We start from the raw sequence: 19097 nt of genomic DNA, 5'->3' as shown, positions 1-19097 counted from the left end.
CTGGTGGCTGTCATTTCTGGGGGTTCAGATACCACATCAGGGCACAGTTGGCTCCCAGAGCGGGCTGAAGAGGTGGGCTTTTAGGGACACAGTTCTTTGAAGGAGCTGTTAAGTCACAATCCTTTCTGCCTTTGCCCCAAAAGATGCTCAGAGGGAAACTCAGATTCTGATCTCAGTTGTCCCACTGTCAATCCAGAATAACTCCCTTCAGTGGAGTTACTCTGGATTCACACCAATGTAACAGAACCTGGCCTCATTTCCGAAGTCTCGTTTGAGTTACTGCTGAATGCAAACCTGAACTCTCCCTGATGGGGACATCGTGAAGTAAAGAACTAAGTGGGGGGAAGGAAGAGAGAGAAAGCATTTAAAAAAAATCACTTGAATCGGGGCTCACAAACTGCAATACATATTCGTTATACTCGTATGGAGACTGCACAGTGTCACTCTGGGGCAGAGTTAAGGTTGTTTGGGGGCCTCAGCAGCGCATTGCCATGCCTGCACTGCTTTGGGTTTCTTTGAAGTTTAGCCTGCACTCTGAATGCTTGTTCTGGGACAATTCCATCAGCCCTCTATCACCAGCCTCAGCCTCAGCTCCAGTTCCTGTTGGTTGGGCCTGGGAATGTCAAGGCCTGGTTCCACCCTTGTGGCGGGAAGCCTGCATTCAGAGCCCTGGCTTGTCTTCCTCAGTCCGACAAACCAGGGGCTGGATGTTCAGCGTGACACTGGGACTCCAACCTATGTTCTATTTCCAGCTCGGACGCTAAGTTCCTTGTGACCTTGGGCAAGTGCCTCCCCCGCTCTGCGTCCTAGCTTGCCTGTCAGTAAAACAGGGAGAAGACTCCTCTGAGAGTTATCAGGAAGATTTAGGTTTATAAAGATCTCAGAGACTCGACTAACTAGGGAGCACGTTGATATCCGCAGCTGGGAAACATTTCACAAGTGCAAAGCATTGTCAACACCCCCTCCCCCCCCCCGAGCCCAGCATTAGAGCGTGATCCCAAGCACACAGTTCCCCCTCTAGCAGCAGATGCTACCTTCACTCCCTGCTGCATGGGGCAGCTCATCCACCTCCCAAAACCCCAGAGCCGACTGTACTTGGAAAGCCTCCAAACTCAGCAAGCCAAAGAGGAAAGAATCCGCTTTACCCCATCTCCGTGCAGTCAGAGCCAGCACAGACCGCAGCAGTTTGCTTAGGATCAGGCAGGAACCCAGCAGAGAGCTCACAGGTTAGTTCAGCCTCTAAGTTCCTTTCAGAGCAAACGAACGAAACCAGTGTGGATTCCTCTGTCTTTATAGGGTCAAATGAAAAGTGGAGGCCCAAAAAGCAGCCAAGTATTTGCTCTTTAAGGTCTCTCTTCAAATCAGCTTCCCCAGGAGAAGAGATGTGTGATCCTTTCCTCAGCTAGTCAGCCAGGGACATACAGATCACGGTGCTGAGCCTGTGTCCCACAGACCCTGGTGGCCCTATGTTTAAAATTGGTGACACTTCAGGGAAAACAAATGCCCTCTAATCTAGAGGCTGGACCAGGGGGATGGGGATACCGTCAGCTGAGATGCACGTGGGGTTCTGGATGCCAGCACGGCTGCAGCAGAAACAGAAACCGAACACTAATACTGCCACCACCACTTAATGCCATCCAGGTGGGAGCTCATCTTCACTGCTTCTGCCAACGGGTGCATAAAAACAGCACACCTGGGCTGGGAGGGCCTGGATGGATTAACCTGTGCGGGCGTGGCTAAAGCTAACTCTGCATAGCTTGGGTAAGGGCGACAAAGGGTGCAGAAGAAGGAACAGGAGACAAGTATTTAAAGGTACAGACACCAAGGAAGCAGAGGAATTGTTTAGTGCAGGGAAAGGAAAGGGAATATCAAATCAGACTTCCCCACAGACTCTGGACTCGTCTCCAAAGGCAAGCTGTGTTTGATCTCCTCCCACACAACGCTAGAGGGGATAGCTCACTAGCACTATTACGGAGGCTCTAGCAGCTAAGGCTGCGCTGAGATGACTCCTCTAGGACTGAGGCTGCAGCAGCCGGGAAGAAGGGCTGTATGGGACCCAGCGAGTTCTCCCCACCTCTATCTTTCAGGGGAATCGACAAGGTGGCTGAGCAGCCAGGCCATGTCCTGACTGGTGGCACATGAAGGGCAACAGGCTTCAGCGAGAAATAATTGACCAGGAAGCGCATAGGGAGCAACTGGGCTGGCTGGTTCGGTGCCTGACTCCAAACCATCCCAAGGACCCCTGGAGAGTACACAGTCCCTAGAGCAGGGGCGGGCAAACTACAGCCCGTGAGCCAGATTCGGCCCGTCTGGGCTTTCAGTTCAGCCTGCAGGATTGCCAGCTCTGGGGTGCAGTAGGGCTAAGGCAGGCTCCCTGCCTGCCTTGGCCCCGCACCACTCCTGGAAGTGGCCGGCACCATGTCCCTGCGGCCCCTGGGCGATGGGGGTCCAGAGGGCTCTGTGTGCTGCCCTCACCTGCAGGCACCGCCCCCTGCAACTCCCATTGGCCGGGAACCGGGAACTGCAGCCAATGGGAGCTTCAAGGGTGGTACACACAGGCGAGAGCTGCCTGCCCCACCCCACCCCACCCCACCCCCAGGAGCCACTGCCAGACATGGTGGCCATTTCCGGGAGTGGTGCGGGGCCATGGCAGGCAGGGAGCCTGCCTTAGCCCTGCTGCACACTGCTGCCACCCCACAGCCACTCAAAGTAAGTGGTGCTGGGCCAGAGCCCGCACCCTGAACCTCTCCTGCACCTGCTGCCTTCAGCCCCCTGCTGCACCCCAACCCCCTGCCCTGAGCCCCCACCACACTCCTCCTGAACCCCAACCACCCATTCATGGCCCTGCATACATTTTCCCCACCCCTACCCTAGAGAATTAACCTCAGCACAGCCTCAGATGTTAGCACTACTAGAGCCTGCTCTGCCCCCAGATACACCAGCCTCTCTTCCCCCTAAACTCTGCCCCAGAAATACCCGACTCCCGCATTCTCATCAACTCTGCCCCCCGAGGGATACCATCCTCCCTGTTCTGTTCATCCTCCTTAACTCTGCCCCAGAGCAATGCCAGCTGCCCCCTACGCCATCCTTTGCTCCTTCAAGCAGGTCCAGCTGCGCCTGCTGTATTATTTCAGGTTCTGCGTCTAGCTCCCAGGGCTGACAAAAGGCTGCAGACTATGGCTGTGGACTAGAAGGACTCTGGCAAAGCCACTGTACTGATCCACTCCCCCATTCTCCCATCTGCCCTTCATCCTCTGCATGCTGGGTGCGATCAGAAGTCCACATGCGCCTCAGAGCACTGAGTTGATAACTGGTTTCATACGCACACGTCTCTGATACTAGGACGCTGCTTCACCTCTGTGCTTGTCAAGCGCGTCAGGGCTGCAATTTCGTGGTGTGGACAGGCAGGCTCACCACCTCCCTCTGCCTTTAATGACACTTGTGTAATGGATCGCCAGCAGGCTCTTAATGACCAGGGAGCAAATCGCTGTTAGCATTCCATTTGCCTAGGCAAGCATCTGGAGCAGCTCTCTCTGGGCAGGCCGCAGTTTTCCAGAAAGGCAGCCTGAGCCAACCAAGCCACTGGACACTTTATCCATGCAGGGAGGCTCGACTCCAGCGGCTGCGACCAGCCGTGTGTAGCTCAGATGTGCGCCAGCTGTGCTAATGAGCTGTCTACACTACAGCCCCTTCACACCGCCCTGGCAGTGGCATAGGCCTTCCCATGGGTATCAATGTGATGTGTCTCTACTTCACAAGGGGCCTTGGAGCAGTGAGAATCTGGCCCCTGGTGCAGACACCAGGCCTGGCACGTGCGTGAGTAGGAGCCCAAGTGCCCGTGCTGCCGGGTTCTCCCTAGGCCAGCAGTAATGCCAGGCATTGCCAGGGGAGGCTACGGTTTGCTTCAGGTTGACCTTCACTCTGGATTTTCTAATAATTCCTTTGATTGCCACAAAATTTCCCTGCCTGGGTTTCCTGACACTCTCCAGCCTAACCACCTGGGCCTGCCATAGGTTCGTAACAGGTTTTGATTGTATGCCACATACAGGGACCCAAGGACTCCATAACATTGCAAAGCCAAGCAGGGTCCACCTGGCCCGAGCAAGCCCATTGCCCTCCACTCTCCAGCTCCCTCCTGTGCCCCCTTCGCTGCTGGTTGCCAGGGCCCATTGAGGGTCTTAGCAGCATGGCAAGGGCCACGAATCCTGGCCAGACTTTAGGTAGGCTGCAGGGAGGAGGGTATGTGGACCATCTCACAGCTCGGCAGAGCTACAGCAAGCGGTTCCAAGGCAAGGACCCACACCCCTGCTCCCTAAAAGTCATCAGCATCTCCCTTAGCCTTCTGCTCTTCACATACTGATCCCGTCAACAGTTCCAACACCTCCCCTCACTCGCCCCCTGAGCCACAGCTCCCAGGCCCTTCAGTGGAAGGACAAGACCCTGATGCTTGTACCGCTGGAAGCAGAGTCACCTGCCAGCTTTCTACTCGGAGACTGGGGGCGGCACGATGGACATCCCAGTGCATCATCACCAGGAGGCACAAGCAGCTGGGAGTGAACCCCCAAACAGCAGAGGGGACACACCCACACTGATTTCAGGGGGACATTTCCAACTGATGGGGTTTAACCGGGCGCCCTACGCTTCACCAGACTGCCTGCTTCTGTAACTCAACCACTGTGCCTCAGTTTCCCCATCCAGTAGGTGCTATCCCCAGTTGCACACTGCGACGTTATTGATATAAACTGGGACTATATAGAACACGGTTTGCAACCAAGGTTCTATAGTGGCATCAAATCTTATGTAAAGGGGGTCATATAAGATGTCTAAGACCAGGTTATGGGTTGCTGGTTATGATTATGCTGTCTGTATGCGTCATTTTGTAGTTGAAGTTATGAGTACTGGCTCTATACTGTCTGTGTTTCAAATTGGTGCTGTAGTTCTGGGAAAAATCCCAGACGAGTCAGTGTTAGTTCTGTCTAGCCTGCTTGACGGCCCATTAAGGATCATCAGCTACGCAACTGACCCATTGAAAGGAGGCAGATACGCCTTGTAACTCAGCAGGGTGTGCAGGGACTTGCCCATGTGACTGCAGACTCCATTTTGCTGTAATTTTCCACAGAAGAACAAAGATGTGTTCTTACACCTGGAAGAGCCTATATAAGGCTGATGCCTCATCTCCATCTTGTCTTCAATCCTGCTTCTTACCTCTGGAGGGACTTTGCTACAAGCTGAAGCTCTACACAAGTGACTGATGACCCATCCCAGCTGGGGATGTTCTCCAGAGACTTAATTTAAATCTGCAGTTTACTCCATCACTGCCACAAGCCTGAACTAAGAACTTTGCCATCACTGTATGGAATTGATTCCATTTAACCAATTCTAGCTCCCATTTATATCTTTTTCCTTTTATGAATAAACCTTTAGATTTTAGATTCTAGAGGATTGGCAACAGCACGATTTGTAGGTAAGATCTGATTTGTATATTGACCTGGGTCTAGGGCTTGATTCTTTGGGATCGAGAGAACCTTTTTCTTTCATTGGGGTGTTGGTTTTCATAACCATTCATCCCCAGGACGAGTGGGATTGGTGGTGCTACTGAGAGACTGGAATGTCTAAGGAAATTGCTTGTGTGACTTGTGCTTAGCCAGTGGGGTGAAACCAAAGTCATTTTTGTCTGGGTGGTTTGGTTTGCCTTAGAGGTGGAAAAACCCCAGCCTTAGGCTGTGACTGCCCTGTTTGATCAATTGGTCCTGAATTGGCACTCTCAGTTGGGTCCCACCAGAACTGCATCGTCACACACACCTACCAGGTGACCACTTGTAATGTTTGCCAAGTGCTCTGGAATCCCGGCATGAAGCAGTAAGACAAACCAGGAGGCTCACTGAGCTGCCCGGGGCTGGGGGATGCAGGTGATGGGAGCTGCTTGGGCTGGCCTGCCATCAGTCAGAGAAGGGAGGGGAGCTGGGGAATGGGCCCCGGGCCAGAGGCGCCTCTTGCAGAGCTGCAGCTTGCTCTGCCCATTCTGCTGCCAACAGAACAGAAGACGCACCAGGCAAAAGGAACATTTGCCTGCATCTCTCTCACCAAGATAACCCCAACCTCATTACATGAGCGCAGAATGTGTTGGAAGTCCTTTCAATCGGCTCAGATGTCATATTCTTTAAATGCAATTACTGCTCCCGCAGACAGGCTGGGGCAGGAAGCTCTCCACGCTTTCTGCAGTGTACGCGGCCCCAGGGAACGAAGCTCGGCCCTTTGAACTCCCCTCAGCCTGACCACCTTTTCAAGCTTGATACATGCAATGGGCCGGAAGATTCAAACAATCTCCCAGGCATTTTAAAATGTTATCTTCTTTAATCTGCCTGTTGGGAGCTCCAGAATTAACGTGGAGAATCCAAATGCAATCCGCCGTACCCACTGACTCTCAGCACGCCTGGCACGCTGCCAGCATGCCAGAGCCCTTTGCAGCACCAGACAGTCACTCTGCAACGCAAGGCGCTGGGGGCTCGCAGCACCGCAGCTTGAGAGAGGCAGCTAAAGAACAGAGAGGCAAGACGAGGCGGGGGACTCGCAGGCCAAGGGAGGATTCCAGATGAATGGGGCCGGCTCGGGCAAGGGGCCGAGTTTGGAAAAGCAGGAGGGTAACCAAGCACTCAAGGTGGAGCCAGACGGCTCGGCGGAGGGGGCTACAGGGGACTCACTATCCCCAGCCCTGAGAGCTGTGGTCAGTCAGCAATCTGGGGAAGGGGCAGAGCAGGGGGTGGACAGGGACTGCAGGGTGGGGAGCTCAGCCAGGAAGCCCCTCCCCTATTTGCTGCCCAAGGAGGGGGGCTGATGAGGAGCGAGTCCCTCCCCCTATCTGCTGCCTGGGGGGGGGAGGGATGAGGCAGGAGGGGAGGAGCGATGCCTGGCTGCAGCAGTGACTTTACAGCGGAAGTGGAGGCAGCCTGCCCCGTCCCAGGGGGCTCTGCTGGGACCCTTCCCAGGCCCGGGATAGTCACCACGGCAGAATGGAGAACAGCCAAGCATGGTCTGTGCCCAGTACCCACACCTCAGCTCACCTCCCCTACACCCCAGCTGCTCCCTCCGCTCCTCCCTCCCCATCCTTAGCACTCACACACCAGTCCATTGCGTGGCACTCTCCCACACCGCACAGCCTGGCGTGCTCTGCTGCCGGCCTTCACCCAGCAGCTATACTGGCCGGGCACGGAGACCCCTACTCACCGTGCCTCCGCGGCCAGCAGCTCGTCATAGTGCGAGGATCGCTGGTCGTCATCCTGCCGGTAGCGGATGACTGTGGCAAGGCCCTTGCTCACTAGGGCCTCAGCGATGTTTCTGCAACACAAAGACATTGGGGACTCAGCCTGGGGGAAGGGAGGGGAGGTCAGTCCTGGCAGCCCGCCCCACACACACCCCCGGGCACTAGGCATGGCTACGCCCTCTCTGTCACGTATGTAACACGTAACACCACACATGGGAGCAGCAGCAATAGCTCAGCCGTGAGGCAGGGTCCCAGCCCGGGTCCCAGAGGTGCACCCAGCAGGTGAGAGCTGCTGCATCCCTTGGTTCCTTAGACCCAGCAGAAGCCCAGGCAGAGCAGCTGCTTCCCTCCCCACCCCCGTCTTGCCCACAGCCCCAGTGGAGAGCAGCTCCTCACCCCACAGCTCTGGTGCAGGGGCCTCCTAGGAGCTATGGGGCTGGTGGATCTTGGAGCTGCAGGACAGGGCGCTGGGTGGGAGTGAGGGGAAAGCAAGTGGCTAAGGTAGAGCACTCTGGGGGTTAAGCCAACCCCAGCCCTGTTCAAGGTTCACCCAGGGGAGCTGCAATGGGACCTGGGCACAGCAGCCTGCCAAAGGCTCCCATCGCTCTCCTACATCCAGAACTGTGTGTGTTTTTCTCAGCTGGGACGGAAAGGTCAAGGGGGGAAGCTCCTCAGAGCGGGGAGGGGCTGCGGTTTGAAGCCCGCATGCCAATCTGGGGCCCAGCCCTGGCAAAGCGCGGTAAACTGGCTGCCATGGCATTATGCTGCTTTAAACAAATTCATGAATTGTACTTGGCCAGCACATCAGTAATTGTCCCCCAATTACACACGCAGGGCAGGCACCAGTAATTCACAGCTTACAAACCCAGGACTCATCCTCGCTCTGTGTTGTGGGGAGGGGGTCAGGCCGGGCTGGTGCCGAAAGCTGAGATTAGGTCTCGCTTGGGGGCGAGGAGGGGAGGAAATCAGAGGATTTGTAAGTGAGGAAATCAGCAGCAGCAGGAGGTAACTGCAGAGGTAGCACTCGAAATGCCAGGCAACCAGGAAAAAGCGCCAGGCACGCACCGCACCGTGGAGGGCGAACAGAAGGCCGTTTGCTCCCAGCAGCCCACACATCCTTACTTTCCTAGCCAAGTCAGGTGCTGCAGTGCAGGGAGCGGAGGTGTCTCACTTCTCTCACACATGCAGATGACAAAGCACTCTTTGAAAGCACAGGTGCCACCTGCCCCAACCCACAGCCCTCAAGACTCCGGGTGACTTAACCCCTTTTAAGGGGACAGAGACATGTGGTTAAATTATCTGCCCAGCACGTGCATCCTGTTTCAAAAGGCAGCGTGGGTCTGCAGAGGCTCTCCCCAAGACATGGGACCTGCTGCCTGGAGAGGCTGGTGCAATGGGCTCCTCAGCACACTCTCTCAGCACACAGCCCATCATGCCACAGGCCAGGGCAGACCAGCCACAGCCTGGATGTGGCACGAGCAATCCTGCTCTGGCCATGGATTCTTCCCTGCCGCACTGCCGGGCCACACCACTCCGTTAACCTCAGCACCTCCAGCTGCCACCCACCTTCCAGCGCCTCGGGGGCCTGGGAACCACACGTGGGATGCAAAACACGCTGCCTTCTTCTCTGGAGTCAGCTCGTCCACAGCACAGAAAACCTGATTTTGGGGGGAGGCAGCGGAGGACAGGGCTCCACCCAGCATGCAGCAGAAATCTTCAGAGCATCCAGGAGCCCTGCCAACCGACGCCAGTAACACCTCCTCCAATGGCACAACCTGCCGCCATAAGCCAGTGCATGACCCATATCTCAGCACAACCTGCCTCACCCAGCAACCAACTCAATACGCATCTCAACACTACAGCCCGGAACAGAGAGCACCAGCAGCCCTGTGGGATGCACCTCTCCTGGCCACGGCAAAGGTCGTGCATCCACACTTCTACGGCAGGGCCCTTCCATTGCATTCACGCCACCCTGCTGGGCTCTCAGGCATGGCAGGCGCCAGGACAGGGCCGACATGCTGCAGCTGTGTCTCATGCTACACTCAGCAACCTGTGATTGGCATCGGCATCCAGATCCCCTCCCTGGGGGCTCACCCTTCAGCTTCTGTATGAGGCCACGGGGGGGGGGGGGCAAGCTTTCACCAGCCATGCAACAACAAACAGGTATCTCCCAGCTCCACCCCACCTTCCTGAGACCCATAGTGCCAAATCCTGGCTTTCTAACAGCCCAGACCCCAGCCTGCACTCTGGACAGAGCAGCAGCTGAAGCTGAGGGGAAAACCTCCCTGTCTCTCACTGAGGACATCTGCCCTCAGAGCACCAAGACAATCTTGGTCTTAGCTTGTATCTGGGTGGACTCCCACTGCCATGGCCACGAACCCAGCCCCCTTCCTATCTCCACCTGGCAGGGCTGCACTGTCAGAGCTGGACTACATGGCTCGGCCTGAAGGCTCCCAGCAAACTGCACCAGGATCCTCAGCTGAGGTCCTAGAGTAGGAGGCTGCCCCAGGTGCTTGAAGGGCAGTCCGTGAGGGATGGAGGAGGAGGGAGAGCTGGGAACAGAGCTGGGCTCGTTTTCCCAGGGCTGGGTTTTGCTAGGATAAGCAGTTAGCAGCTTGTTTCAATGTGGCTTACTCCAGGCCTGTTAGTGCAACAGCTCAGGAGTCTGAGCACCTGGATGGCAGCCAGGGAGGCTGGGGTTCACTCCCCAGGTAACTGATTTTCTCCGTTTCAGCAGAAAGCATCCCAGCCGCTTGCTTCTGAACGGCGTTTGCAGATCGTTGTACAAAGTGAGGGGGGCAGGTGGGTGAGAATGCTGAGTCTCCATTCCAGTTCTTAGCCCGTCAGCCAGCACATGCTGGTAGAATGCTGCCTGCTGAAGTTTGACACATTTCACATCTCCAAAGAAACGTCTGCAGCTTCTCGGCTTGTTGAGGTTCGTATTGTGCATTTGTGCTGATGTTAAAAGCCGGAGCTTTGCAGCGGGGGGGGGGGGGGGGGAGAGGAGGAGAGAACCAGAACAGCTGTCGCAAAGTGCCTTATGGAGAAGCTCTTGTAATGTTAGCATAGATTTCGGATTCAATATTACAGATGCTCCTGGGAGAGGCGCCCAGGCAGTGATTGGCACCTGACCTCCAGGAGGGCAGACTAGCATCCCACCACCTCAGCTGGAGTTAAAAAACTAAGCGTGAAATTAGCAACAGTAATGGCAACGAAGCTCCCAGCTCCGAACAGGGCTCACAGGAGCCAGGCACCCAGCCCTCTGCGCCCCACAGGGAATGGGATGTGGCTCGGGAAAGACGCAGGAGAGGGAGTGGAGCCAGTATTCACCTCCAAGCCCGCGTCTGTGTGGGAATAAAAGCGCCTCTCATGGGAAGATGCTCCCGGATTCACTTCACACCACCCGTGGCCTGGAACTAAGGCTACGCACCCTCCCTTGGGACACCTCAACCAGCAGGTTTCCAAGAACACCAACAAGACAGGGCTACAGTACTCAAGAGCACGCACCGGCGCCTGCCCATTCCAGACGGAGTTCGCAGGAATCCGGCTCTGCAGGACTCAAGAGCCAAGGCAATAGCTCAGGGACTGGGGGACAGCAGGTCAGGCTGATGCTAGAGAGGGGGCTAGAGCCCAGCTCTCCCAAGGGGAGATCTCTGACCCAGGCTGACTAACTGAGTCGCTGGCATTGGGCAGGTGTCCTGTGAACTCTTGGAAAGTCTCAGTTCCCAGCTGGCAGGTATCCCCATCGCCCCCACGTTACCAAACTCAGCAGAGGGGCCTTGCTGCCTGAGCCCCCCTGTCACGGAATGTGGCGAGTCCAGCCCTGCACCCCTCTTCCTGGGACTCACAGTGACTTTTAGCCAACCAGTAAAACAGAAGGTTTATTGGACCACAGGAACACAGGTTACAGCAGAGCTTACAGGCACAGTCAGGATCCCTCCATCGAGTCCTTCTGGGCTTTCAGGGTGCTTGGATCCTAGCTAGGATACCCTGAATTCCGCCCATCCAGCCCCAAGCCCAAACTCAAACTGCTTCCCTCCTGCCACTCCCTTCCTTTGTCCTCCTTCCCGGGCAAAGGTGTTGACCTTTCCCCTCCCTTACCTAGCTCAGGTATCGTCCATTCCCTAAAGTCCTCCCCTGCTCTCCCATTCCCCACACAGACAGCCCCTACTCCATCACACCCCCACCTTCACCCCTCTCCTGATGGTCAGGGTTGAGGGGGCAGGAGCCTGACCCTCGGCTGCTCAGGCAGTGCCTGTTCCGGAGACGGAAAGAGTTTCAGTCCCTGGGGCTTGTAAACCTGGCCCCATTTCCCCGCATGGCATCCACCCAAACACACTCACATCCTCCTCAGCGCTGGCCAAGGCAGGCTGGGGGGAGCTCACTGGCCTCACAGCAGCTTTCTTCCTATGAGGGAGAGGCCTGGTGCAACCCCAGGTGGACACTTCTGTGCACAGGTATCATCTTTACTGACACGCACAGACCGAACAGCAGGCCCAGAGCACTTCCTGGCAATCACAGAAGATTAGAGTTGGAAGAGACCTCAGGAGGTATCTAGTCCAACCCCCTGCTCAAAGCAGGACCAATCCCCAATTAAATCATCCCAGTCAGGGCTTTGACAAGCCAGACCTTAAAAACCTCTAAAGGAATGAGATTCCACCGCCTCCCTAGGGAACCCATTCCAGTGAAAAAGTGTTTCCTAATATCCAACCTAAACCTCCCCCACTGCAACTTGGGACCATTACTCCTTGTTCTGTCTTCTGCCATCACTGAGAACAGTCTAGATCCATTCTCTTTGGAACCCCCTTTCAGGTAGCTGAAAGCAACTATCAAATCCCCCCTCATTCTTCTCTTCTGCAGACTAAACAATCCCAGTTCCCTCAGCTCTCCTCATAAGTCATGTGCTCCAGCCCTCTAAGCATTGCTGTTGCCCTCCGCTGGACTCTTTCCAATTTCTCCACATCCTTCTTGTAGCGTGGAGCCCAAAACTGGACACAGTACTCCAGATGAGGCCTCACCAATGTGGAATAGAGGGGAATGATCACATCCCTTGATCTGCTGGCAATGCCCCTACCTATACAGCCCAAAATACAGCAAGACCTGCACAGCAGCTAAGGGAGAGGCACTAGTTGCGCTCCTCTCTTCCCTGTGCCAAGCAGCCCAAACCCCTGCTCCAGCCCTGGCACGCTCAGAGCCATCGGGCTTTGGAGGCAACTGGCACAGGGGGAAGGGGCAGAGCTGATCTGAGACTCCATCCTCCCCTGCACATTTAGGAAGTAGAGACACGGTTTTCAGCAAACTGAGACCATTTGCCATTCTACTCTCTCCAATTTTACATTGCTCCAGTGCTTCCCCCAGCTCCTGCAAGAGCTTCAGCTACCTATGCTAACCACAGGGGAGCTGAAATGCAGCCACCTCTGGGGTGGACGGCAGTGCTCCAGGTGAGGGGAATTCTCGCCAGGCATGCTAGGAAGAAAAGAAAATCTCCATTTCAGAATTGCCTGCTGGGATCTGAGTCTGTGGCACTGCTGCAGCCCTGAAGTACAGGGAGGGCACTTTTGACAGGTGCAGCTCCACACCACTCACCCGCCTGACGCATTTTCAGCCGGAGCAGAGAAATCTAAGCCTCCCTCCAGAAGCTGGAGTACGTAACCAAGGTGATGCCGCGCCATGGAGAGCTGAGCCAACTGATACCACTAGGAGGGAAGTCTTCCTGCGACAATGCATGCGATGGGCACACCCCTATATTGGAATAGACATGAGCAAGCACCCAAAGAGGGTAGTTGAACCCCATGCTCACCATCCCCATTTGCTCCCCCAGAAAAGCCACTGCCACACACAGAAGGAGGGAGGGAGCCGGCAGGTGGAACCCAGGAGTCCTGGTCTCCTGCACTCTTCCCAGCCCCGTCACTGACTCAGGGTGACTTGCCCATGGTCCCTCATGGCAGCTCCACCTCAGCTTCCAGCTCTGGCATATGGGTCTAATACTGACCAGCCTAGAAGGGAAAGCACTGAAATCCTCCGAGGGACAAGCCCGAGAGCCATCACCACGAGCCTGCCTCCTGCTCCTGTGCGCACCCAGCACAAGCTTCCACGTTTGGCCAGAGGGCCCAACACACAGCAAAGACATCTCAGCTTCTGAGATTGATCTGCCTCTGGGAAGCAGCCATACCCTGGGCCATCGCTTCCAGCCCACTGACCTGGGCAATAAGGGGTGGGTGGGGAGCCACAGCCTCTCCTTGGACAGTCCTACTCCAAAGGAATCCAGAGCCCCCCAGCCACTGATAATCAGCTCACAACAAAGGGCTGATGCAGCCAGACAGCTCAGCCTGTTGGAGCACAGGGGACAGGGCTGGCACCACCATGCCCGGCATCGGCACCTCCTGTGAGCTCTGCTCTGGGAGCAGCCGTGGAGAAAACCGACACTGAAGGTCCTGGCAAGGACATCCTGACAATGGTGTTCACTTGGCCTAACAAAGGGGCCCTCCCCATTGCTGGACAGACTCTACCAGCCTGGCACAGCACAACAGCCACCACTCGCACCTCAGGATCTCAGAGCTTCCCAGGTTTGCAAGCAGCAGGTAAACGCCTGTGGCAAGCACTCACGCCCCAGGCCTGCATTCCCCTGGGCCACGGCCAACAGTGATAGAGACACAGGATACAGTGTGCTCCAATCCCAGCCACTTCCCATCCCTGTGCACACAGACTAGGGGGCCTACACACTCCAGCTCAGTGTGCCGTTGGCCAGGGGGCCGCTCAGCAGAGGGTGAGCAAGAGCCCACGGGCTGCGACTTTGCAGTAGAGAAGCCTGAAGACACAGCTAGAGCAGCACCATAACAACACGACAGATGAGCTCGGGAAGGGTCCATCCACTGTCCTGGCTTCAGAGCCAGGTTACCCCATCACTGCCAGTGTGACCTTGGGCCTGCCACACCACTGCTCTGGGGCTCAGTTCTCCCCAGAGTATGTGGGTGACCCCCTGCCTGGCCACCCAAGGGAGCTGGCAGGATATGGGCATGAGGAGATTGTGATAATACAGTAACGGCCAGGCAAGTATGGTACCTCAGACAGTGAGAGCGGTTCAGGCACATCCCCATCCTTCTGGTACTGCCACAGGAGAAGGCGAGATACCAGGCCGCATCTGCCCCAGTCCTGCAGCTCCTGTGCCCTGGGACTTGCTGACATTGCATGGAGTTAGGGGGGACTGGACAGGTGCCCAGCCCAGGGCAGGAATCAGCCCTCCACAGGAACAGGGGAAAATCGTGCAGGTCAGTTGAACCCTTAACCCAACTGTGTTGTACAGGAACGCTCAGGCAGCAGGAGTAGGAGATCCTGGGGTGGGAGTGGGGATTGAAGAGGAGTAAAGTGCTGAGAAAAACACAAGTCGGCTCCCCGCTCCCTAAACAGACCATTTCATCCTGCCCCCAGCGTTTCTGAAGCACTGTAATCTTGTTGCCACTTCTAGCTGATGGCTTCATTTATTCAGCGATCTCACAGTTATGGCTTTTCTAAGACAAGTAAAGTAGCTGGCATTTTCTCCCATTGTGCAGCCTCCCCCAGGGAGCAGCGCGGAATGGCAAAGGAACGGGCACCACCACCTGGGCTCTCGCAGTACATCGACTCCTCTGCAGAGGAGGCAGGGCCAGGTACGGCCCTGGGAAGACCCCAGCCAGTGCAGGCAGCTTGGCTCCAGCCCAACTTACGTTTTAATCAAGTTTCATGGCATTTAAGGCTAAAGGACCACCTCATCTGGCCTGATTTAAAACTCAACCGCCTACCCTTGTATTGAGACCATAGCATTTCAGATCGCGGGAGAGCAAACAGTGAGCCACAGGGAAAGACCACGGTGACAGCAATGCCTGATGGCACAAAGCCATTCGGTTAGCCCTGCCCAGGCGACCCATGCCCCACACTGCAGAGGAAGGCGAAAACTCTAAAGTCCCTGCCAGCCTGACCTAAGGAGAAACATCTTCCTGACCCAAAATCTGGGGGTCGGTGTGATGGAGTAGGGGCTGTCTGTGTGGGGAATGGGAGAGCAGGGGAGGACTTCAGGGGATGGACGATACTGGAGCCTGTAACCTGAGCTAGGTAAGGGAGGGGAAAGGTCAACACCTTTGCCCGGGAAGGGGGACAAAGGAAGGGAGTGGCAGGAGGGAAGCAGTTTGAGTTTGGGCTTGGGACTGTGTGGGTGGAATTCAGGGTATCCTAGCTAGGATCCAAGCACCCTGAAGAAGGCCCAGAAGGACTCGATGGAGGGATCCTGACTGTGCCTGCAAGCTCTGCTGTAACCTGTGTTCCTGTTGTCCAATAAACCTTCTGTTTTACTGGCTGGCTAAGAGTCACTGTGGGTCCCAGGAAGAGGGGTGCAGGGTTCCCCCACACTCCGTGACAACTGGTGGCAGAGGTGGGATATACTGCACCCCGTGGACGGCGCTTCCTGCAGTAAGTGACTGGGGAGCAGTAAAACGAAGGGGTGACTAACCCCTGGGAGTGTGTGCCCAGCGAGAAGGACTTTGCAGTAACAGGGTCCCCCGGGGGATTGCAGCGAGCGGTCCCAGGGGCGGAGGAGTCTGCAGCTCGACCCTGGCAGAGAGGTGGTGACCTCACGAAGGGCTGGTGCACTAGGGGTCCCCCTGGAAACCGTGGGGAGCGGCGAGCACCCCGGCCTGTGAGTGGCCAGCAGGAAGATGTATGCCAAGCGGCGCAAGTGTGACCTGCTGGAGCTGTGCAAGCAGAGGGGGTTGTGCCCGGGGAGACTCACCAAGGACCAGCTGATTGCCCAGCTGGAGCAGGGAGATCGCTTGAATGAACGGAGCCCTGTCTCTGAGGGAAGCAGCCGGGCAGATGCAGCGCAGGCACCAGTGTCTGTCCCCGCTGGGAGTGGTCAGCCGGCGGACGAGGGCTTCCCAAGACCCGCCCTTCCTAGGCCTAGGGGAAGGGCGGGGAGGAGCCCAGTGTATACCGAGGGCACCGTGACACCCCCGGCCAGCAGGGGAGCCTCACGGTGAAGCTCACCCCCCAGCAGGGGATCCTCCCGGCAACGCTCGGCATCTGTGGAGCGGATGCGGCTGGAATATGAAAGGGAGCTGAGACGGGAGGAGCTCGAGTTAAAGAGGCAAGAGCTGGAGGAGAAGGAGAAACAGCGTAAACATGAGGAGAACCAGCATAAACATGAGGAGAACCAGCGTAAACATGAGCTGGACCTGGTCCAGCTGAGGAGCAGTGAGGCCCCGGCTGTGGTGAGTGAGGGGGGACCCAAGCCTACAAAGAGCTTTGATAAGCACTTGCTGCCCCGGCGTAAGGAGGGGGAGGACATAGATACCTTCCTGAGGGCCTTTGAGAATGCCTGCGAGCTGCACAGGGTTGACCCTGCAGACAGGATCGCAGTTCTCACCCCCTTACTGGACTCCACAGCCGTGGAGGTGTACAGCCGACTGAAAGGGGCGGAGGCAGGGGACTACGAACTGTTCAAACAGGCCCTGCTCCGTGAGTTTGGGCTGACTCCTGAGATGTATCGGAAAAACTTCCGGAGCCAGCGTAAAACCCGTGAGGTCACATACCTACAACTGGTCAACCGGGCGCAGGGGTATCCCGCAAGTGGACAGCTGGGGCCCAAACTAAAGAGGACCTGCTTGACCTATTCATACTGGAGCACCTGTACGAGCAGTACCCGTCCGACTTGAGGCTGTGGTTGATGGAGCAGAAGCTGGAGAACCCACAGCACGCAGGCCAGCTGACCGACCAATTTGTGGACAGTCGGGCAGGGGATGGCAGGGAGGAGTCTCGAAGGAGCAGGCCTGCCTCAACGCAGAGAGTCATCATGGGACCTCCCAAAGGGAGCCTATGGAGAACCCCCCCAAAAGGGGAACATCCAGCGGCAGGTCCCTCCGACCCACTCAAGGGGACCCACAAGACATGGGCTGCTATCGCTGTGGCCAACGAGGCCACATACGAGCCCAGTGCCCCAAGCTCAGGGACAGACCAAGCAGACCCAAACCGCAGAGGGTGGACTGGATAAAAACCCAATCGGAGGAGGGGCTACATTCCCAGGAAAGCGGGGCTGGCAACATACCACCTGTGAAGGAGGGAAGAGGTCCCCAAGTCAGCTCCTCTGGGGGGCTGGATGCTCCAGGCTCTGGGTTTTTGGTTTACTGGCTGGGCACGGGGCTGCCCCTCCAGAAAGAGTGCATTGTTTCCCTGGAGGTAGATGGGAGGAAGGTCACTGGGTACTGGGACACGGGCACAGAGGCGATGCTGGCCCGGCCCAAGGTGATGGCCTCAGATCGGATAGTGCCCGACACCAACCTGACCCTGATGGGCATGGGCGGGACCCCATTCAAGGTGCCTGTGGAGAGGGTACACCTGAAGTGGGGGACAAAGGAGGGCCCCATATTTGCTCACGGACGTGTTAATGGGAGGGGACCTCGAGGACTGGCCTAGTAATACCCAGAGTGCCCTGGTCGTGACTCGTAGTCAGAGTCGGCAAAGGGCACTGCTCCCCGACAACGGGGAAGGTACTCGACCCGAGGTGCAGGACCCTAACCCAGGGGGCGGGGAACGCCCAGCAGCACGGTTCAGAAAGGCTGCAGCCTCAGACCCAGACAGCAAGAGAGAGCCGGTCCCCATCCCTGTCCCAGCTGCTGAGTTCCAGGCCGAGTTGCAGAAAGATCCCTCCTTGCAGAAGTCCAGGGACCCGGCTGACCTTAGTGCGGTACAGACCATGAGGAGAGGTTGCAAGGAGAGGTTCCTGTGGGAGAAGGGGTTCCTGTACCGAGAATGGGCTCCCCCAGGGGAAGTAGAGTCATGGGGGATCAGGAGGCAGCTGGTGGTTCCCCAGAAGTTTCGTCACAAGCTGCTGTACCTGGCCCATGACATCCCTCTCGCAGGGCACATGGGAATCCGACGCACCAGGCAGAGGCTGCTACAGAACTTTTACTGGCCTGGGGTCTTTACCCAGGTACGACAGTACTGCCAGTCCTGTGACCCCTGCCAGAGGGTGGGGAAGGCCCGGGACAAGGGGAAAGCGGCTTTGAGGCCTTTACCCATCATAGAAGAACCTTTCCAGAAGGTGGCCATGGACATAGCGGGACTCCTCAGCAAGACGACCCGGTCAGGGAAGAAATACATCCTGGTGGTGGTGGATTTTGCCACTCGCTACCCCGAGGCGGTGGCCTTGTCCTCTATCGAAGCAGACACAGTGGCAGATGCGCTGCTGACAATTTTCAGCCGGGTGGGGTTCCCCAAGGAGATCTTATCGGATCAGGGGTCCAACTTCATGTCGGCCCTGCTCCGGTCCTTATGGCAGAAATGTGGGGTCCAGCACAACAGGGCCTCAGCGTATCACCCCCAGTCCAACGGGCTGGTGGAAAGCTTCAACAGGACGCTGAAGATGATGCTAAAAACATTTATGAACCAACACCCGCAGGATTGGGACAAGTACTTACCTCACTTGCTGTTCGCGTACAGGGAGGTACCCCAGGAATCTACCGGGTTTTCACCTTTCGAACTGTTGTATGGAAGGCAGGTAAGGGGGCCCCTAGACCTGATGAGGGACGAATGGGAGGGGAACGCCGCTCCCGAGGGAGAGTCAGTGGTGAAATATGTCCTGACCTTCCGGGAAAGACTGGCCGAGCTCATGGGCCTGGCCAGGGAGAATCTGGCCCGAGCTCAGAGGAAGCAGAAGGTCTGGTATGACCGCACGGCACGGGCCCGTGCTTTTGTCACCGGGGATCAGGTGATGGTTCTCATCCCTGTGAGGAGAAACAAACTCCAGGCCGCCTGGGAAGGGCCCTTCAAGGTTATCAAGCAACTGAATGAGGTAAACTATGTGGTGGAG

General features: G+C 56.7%; 1 protein-coding gene across 1 annotated transcript in view; it reads right to left on the bottom strand.

Moving 5' to 3' along the window:
- Positions 1-19097, bottom strand: part of SND1 (staphylococcal nuclease and tudor domain containing 1) — a 545960-nt gene that overhangs the window by 252887 nt on the left and 273976 nt on the right. The window contains exon 13 of the mRNA XM_030538672.1: positions 7225-7335. Coding sequence (XP_030394532.1) covers positions 7225-7335 — 111 coding nt within the window. The remainder of the gene's footprint in view (positions 1-7224; positions 7336-19097) is intronic.

This window comes from Gopherus evgoodei, chromosome 1, assembly GCF_007399415.2.
Source record: "Gopherus evgoodei ecotype Sinaloan lineage chromosome 1, rGopEvg1_v1.p, whole genome shotgun sequence".
In the NCBI taxonomy this organism is placed as follows: Eukaryota; Metazoa; Chordata; order Testudines; family Testudinidae; genus Gopherus; species Gopherus evgoodei.
The sequence above is the reverse complement of the archived record's forward strand: the minus strand, read 5'-3'. Positions and strand labels throughout refer to the sequence as shown.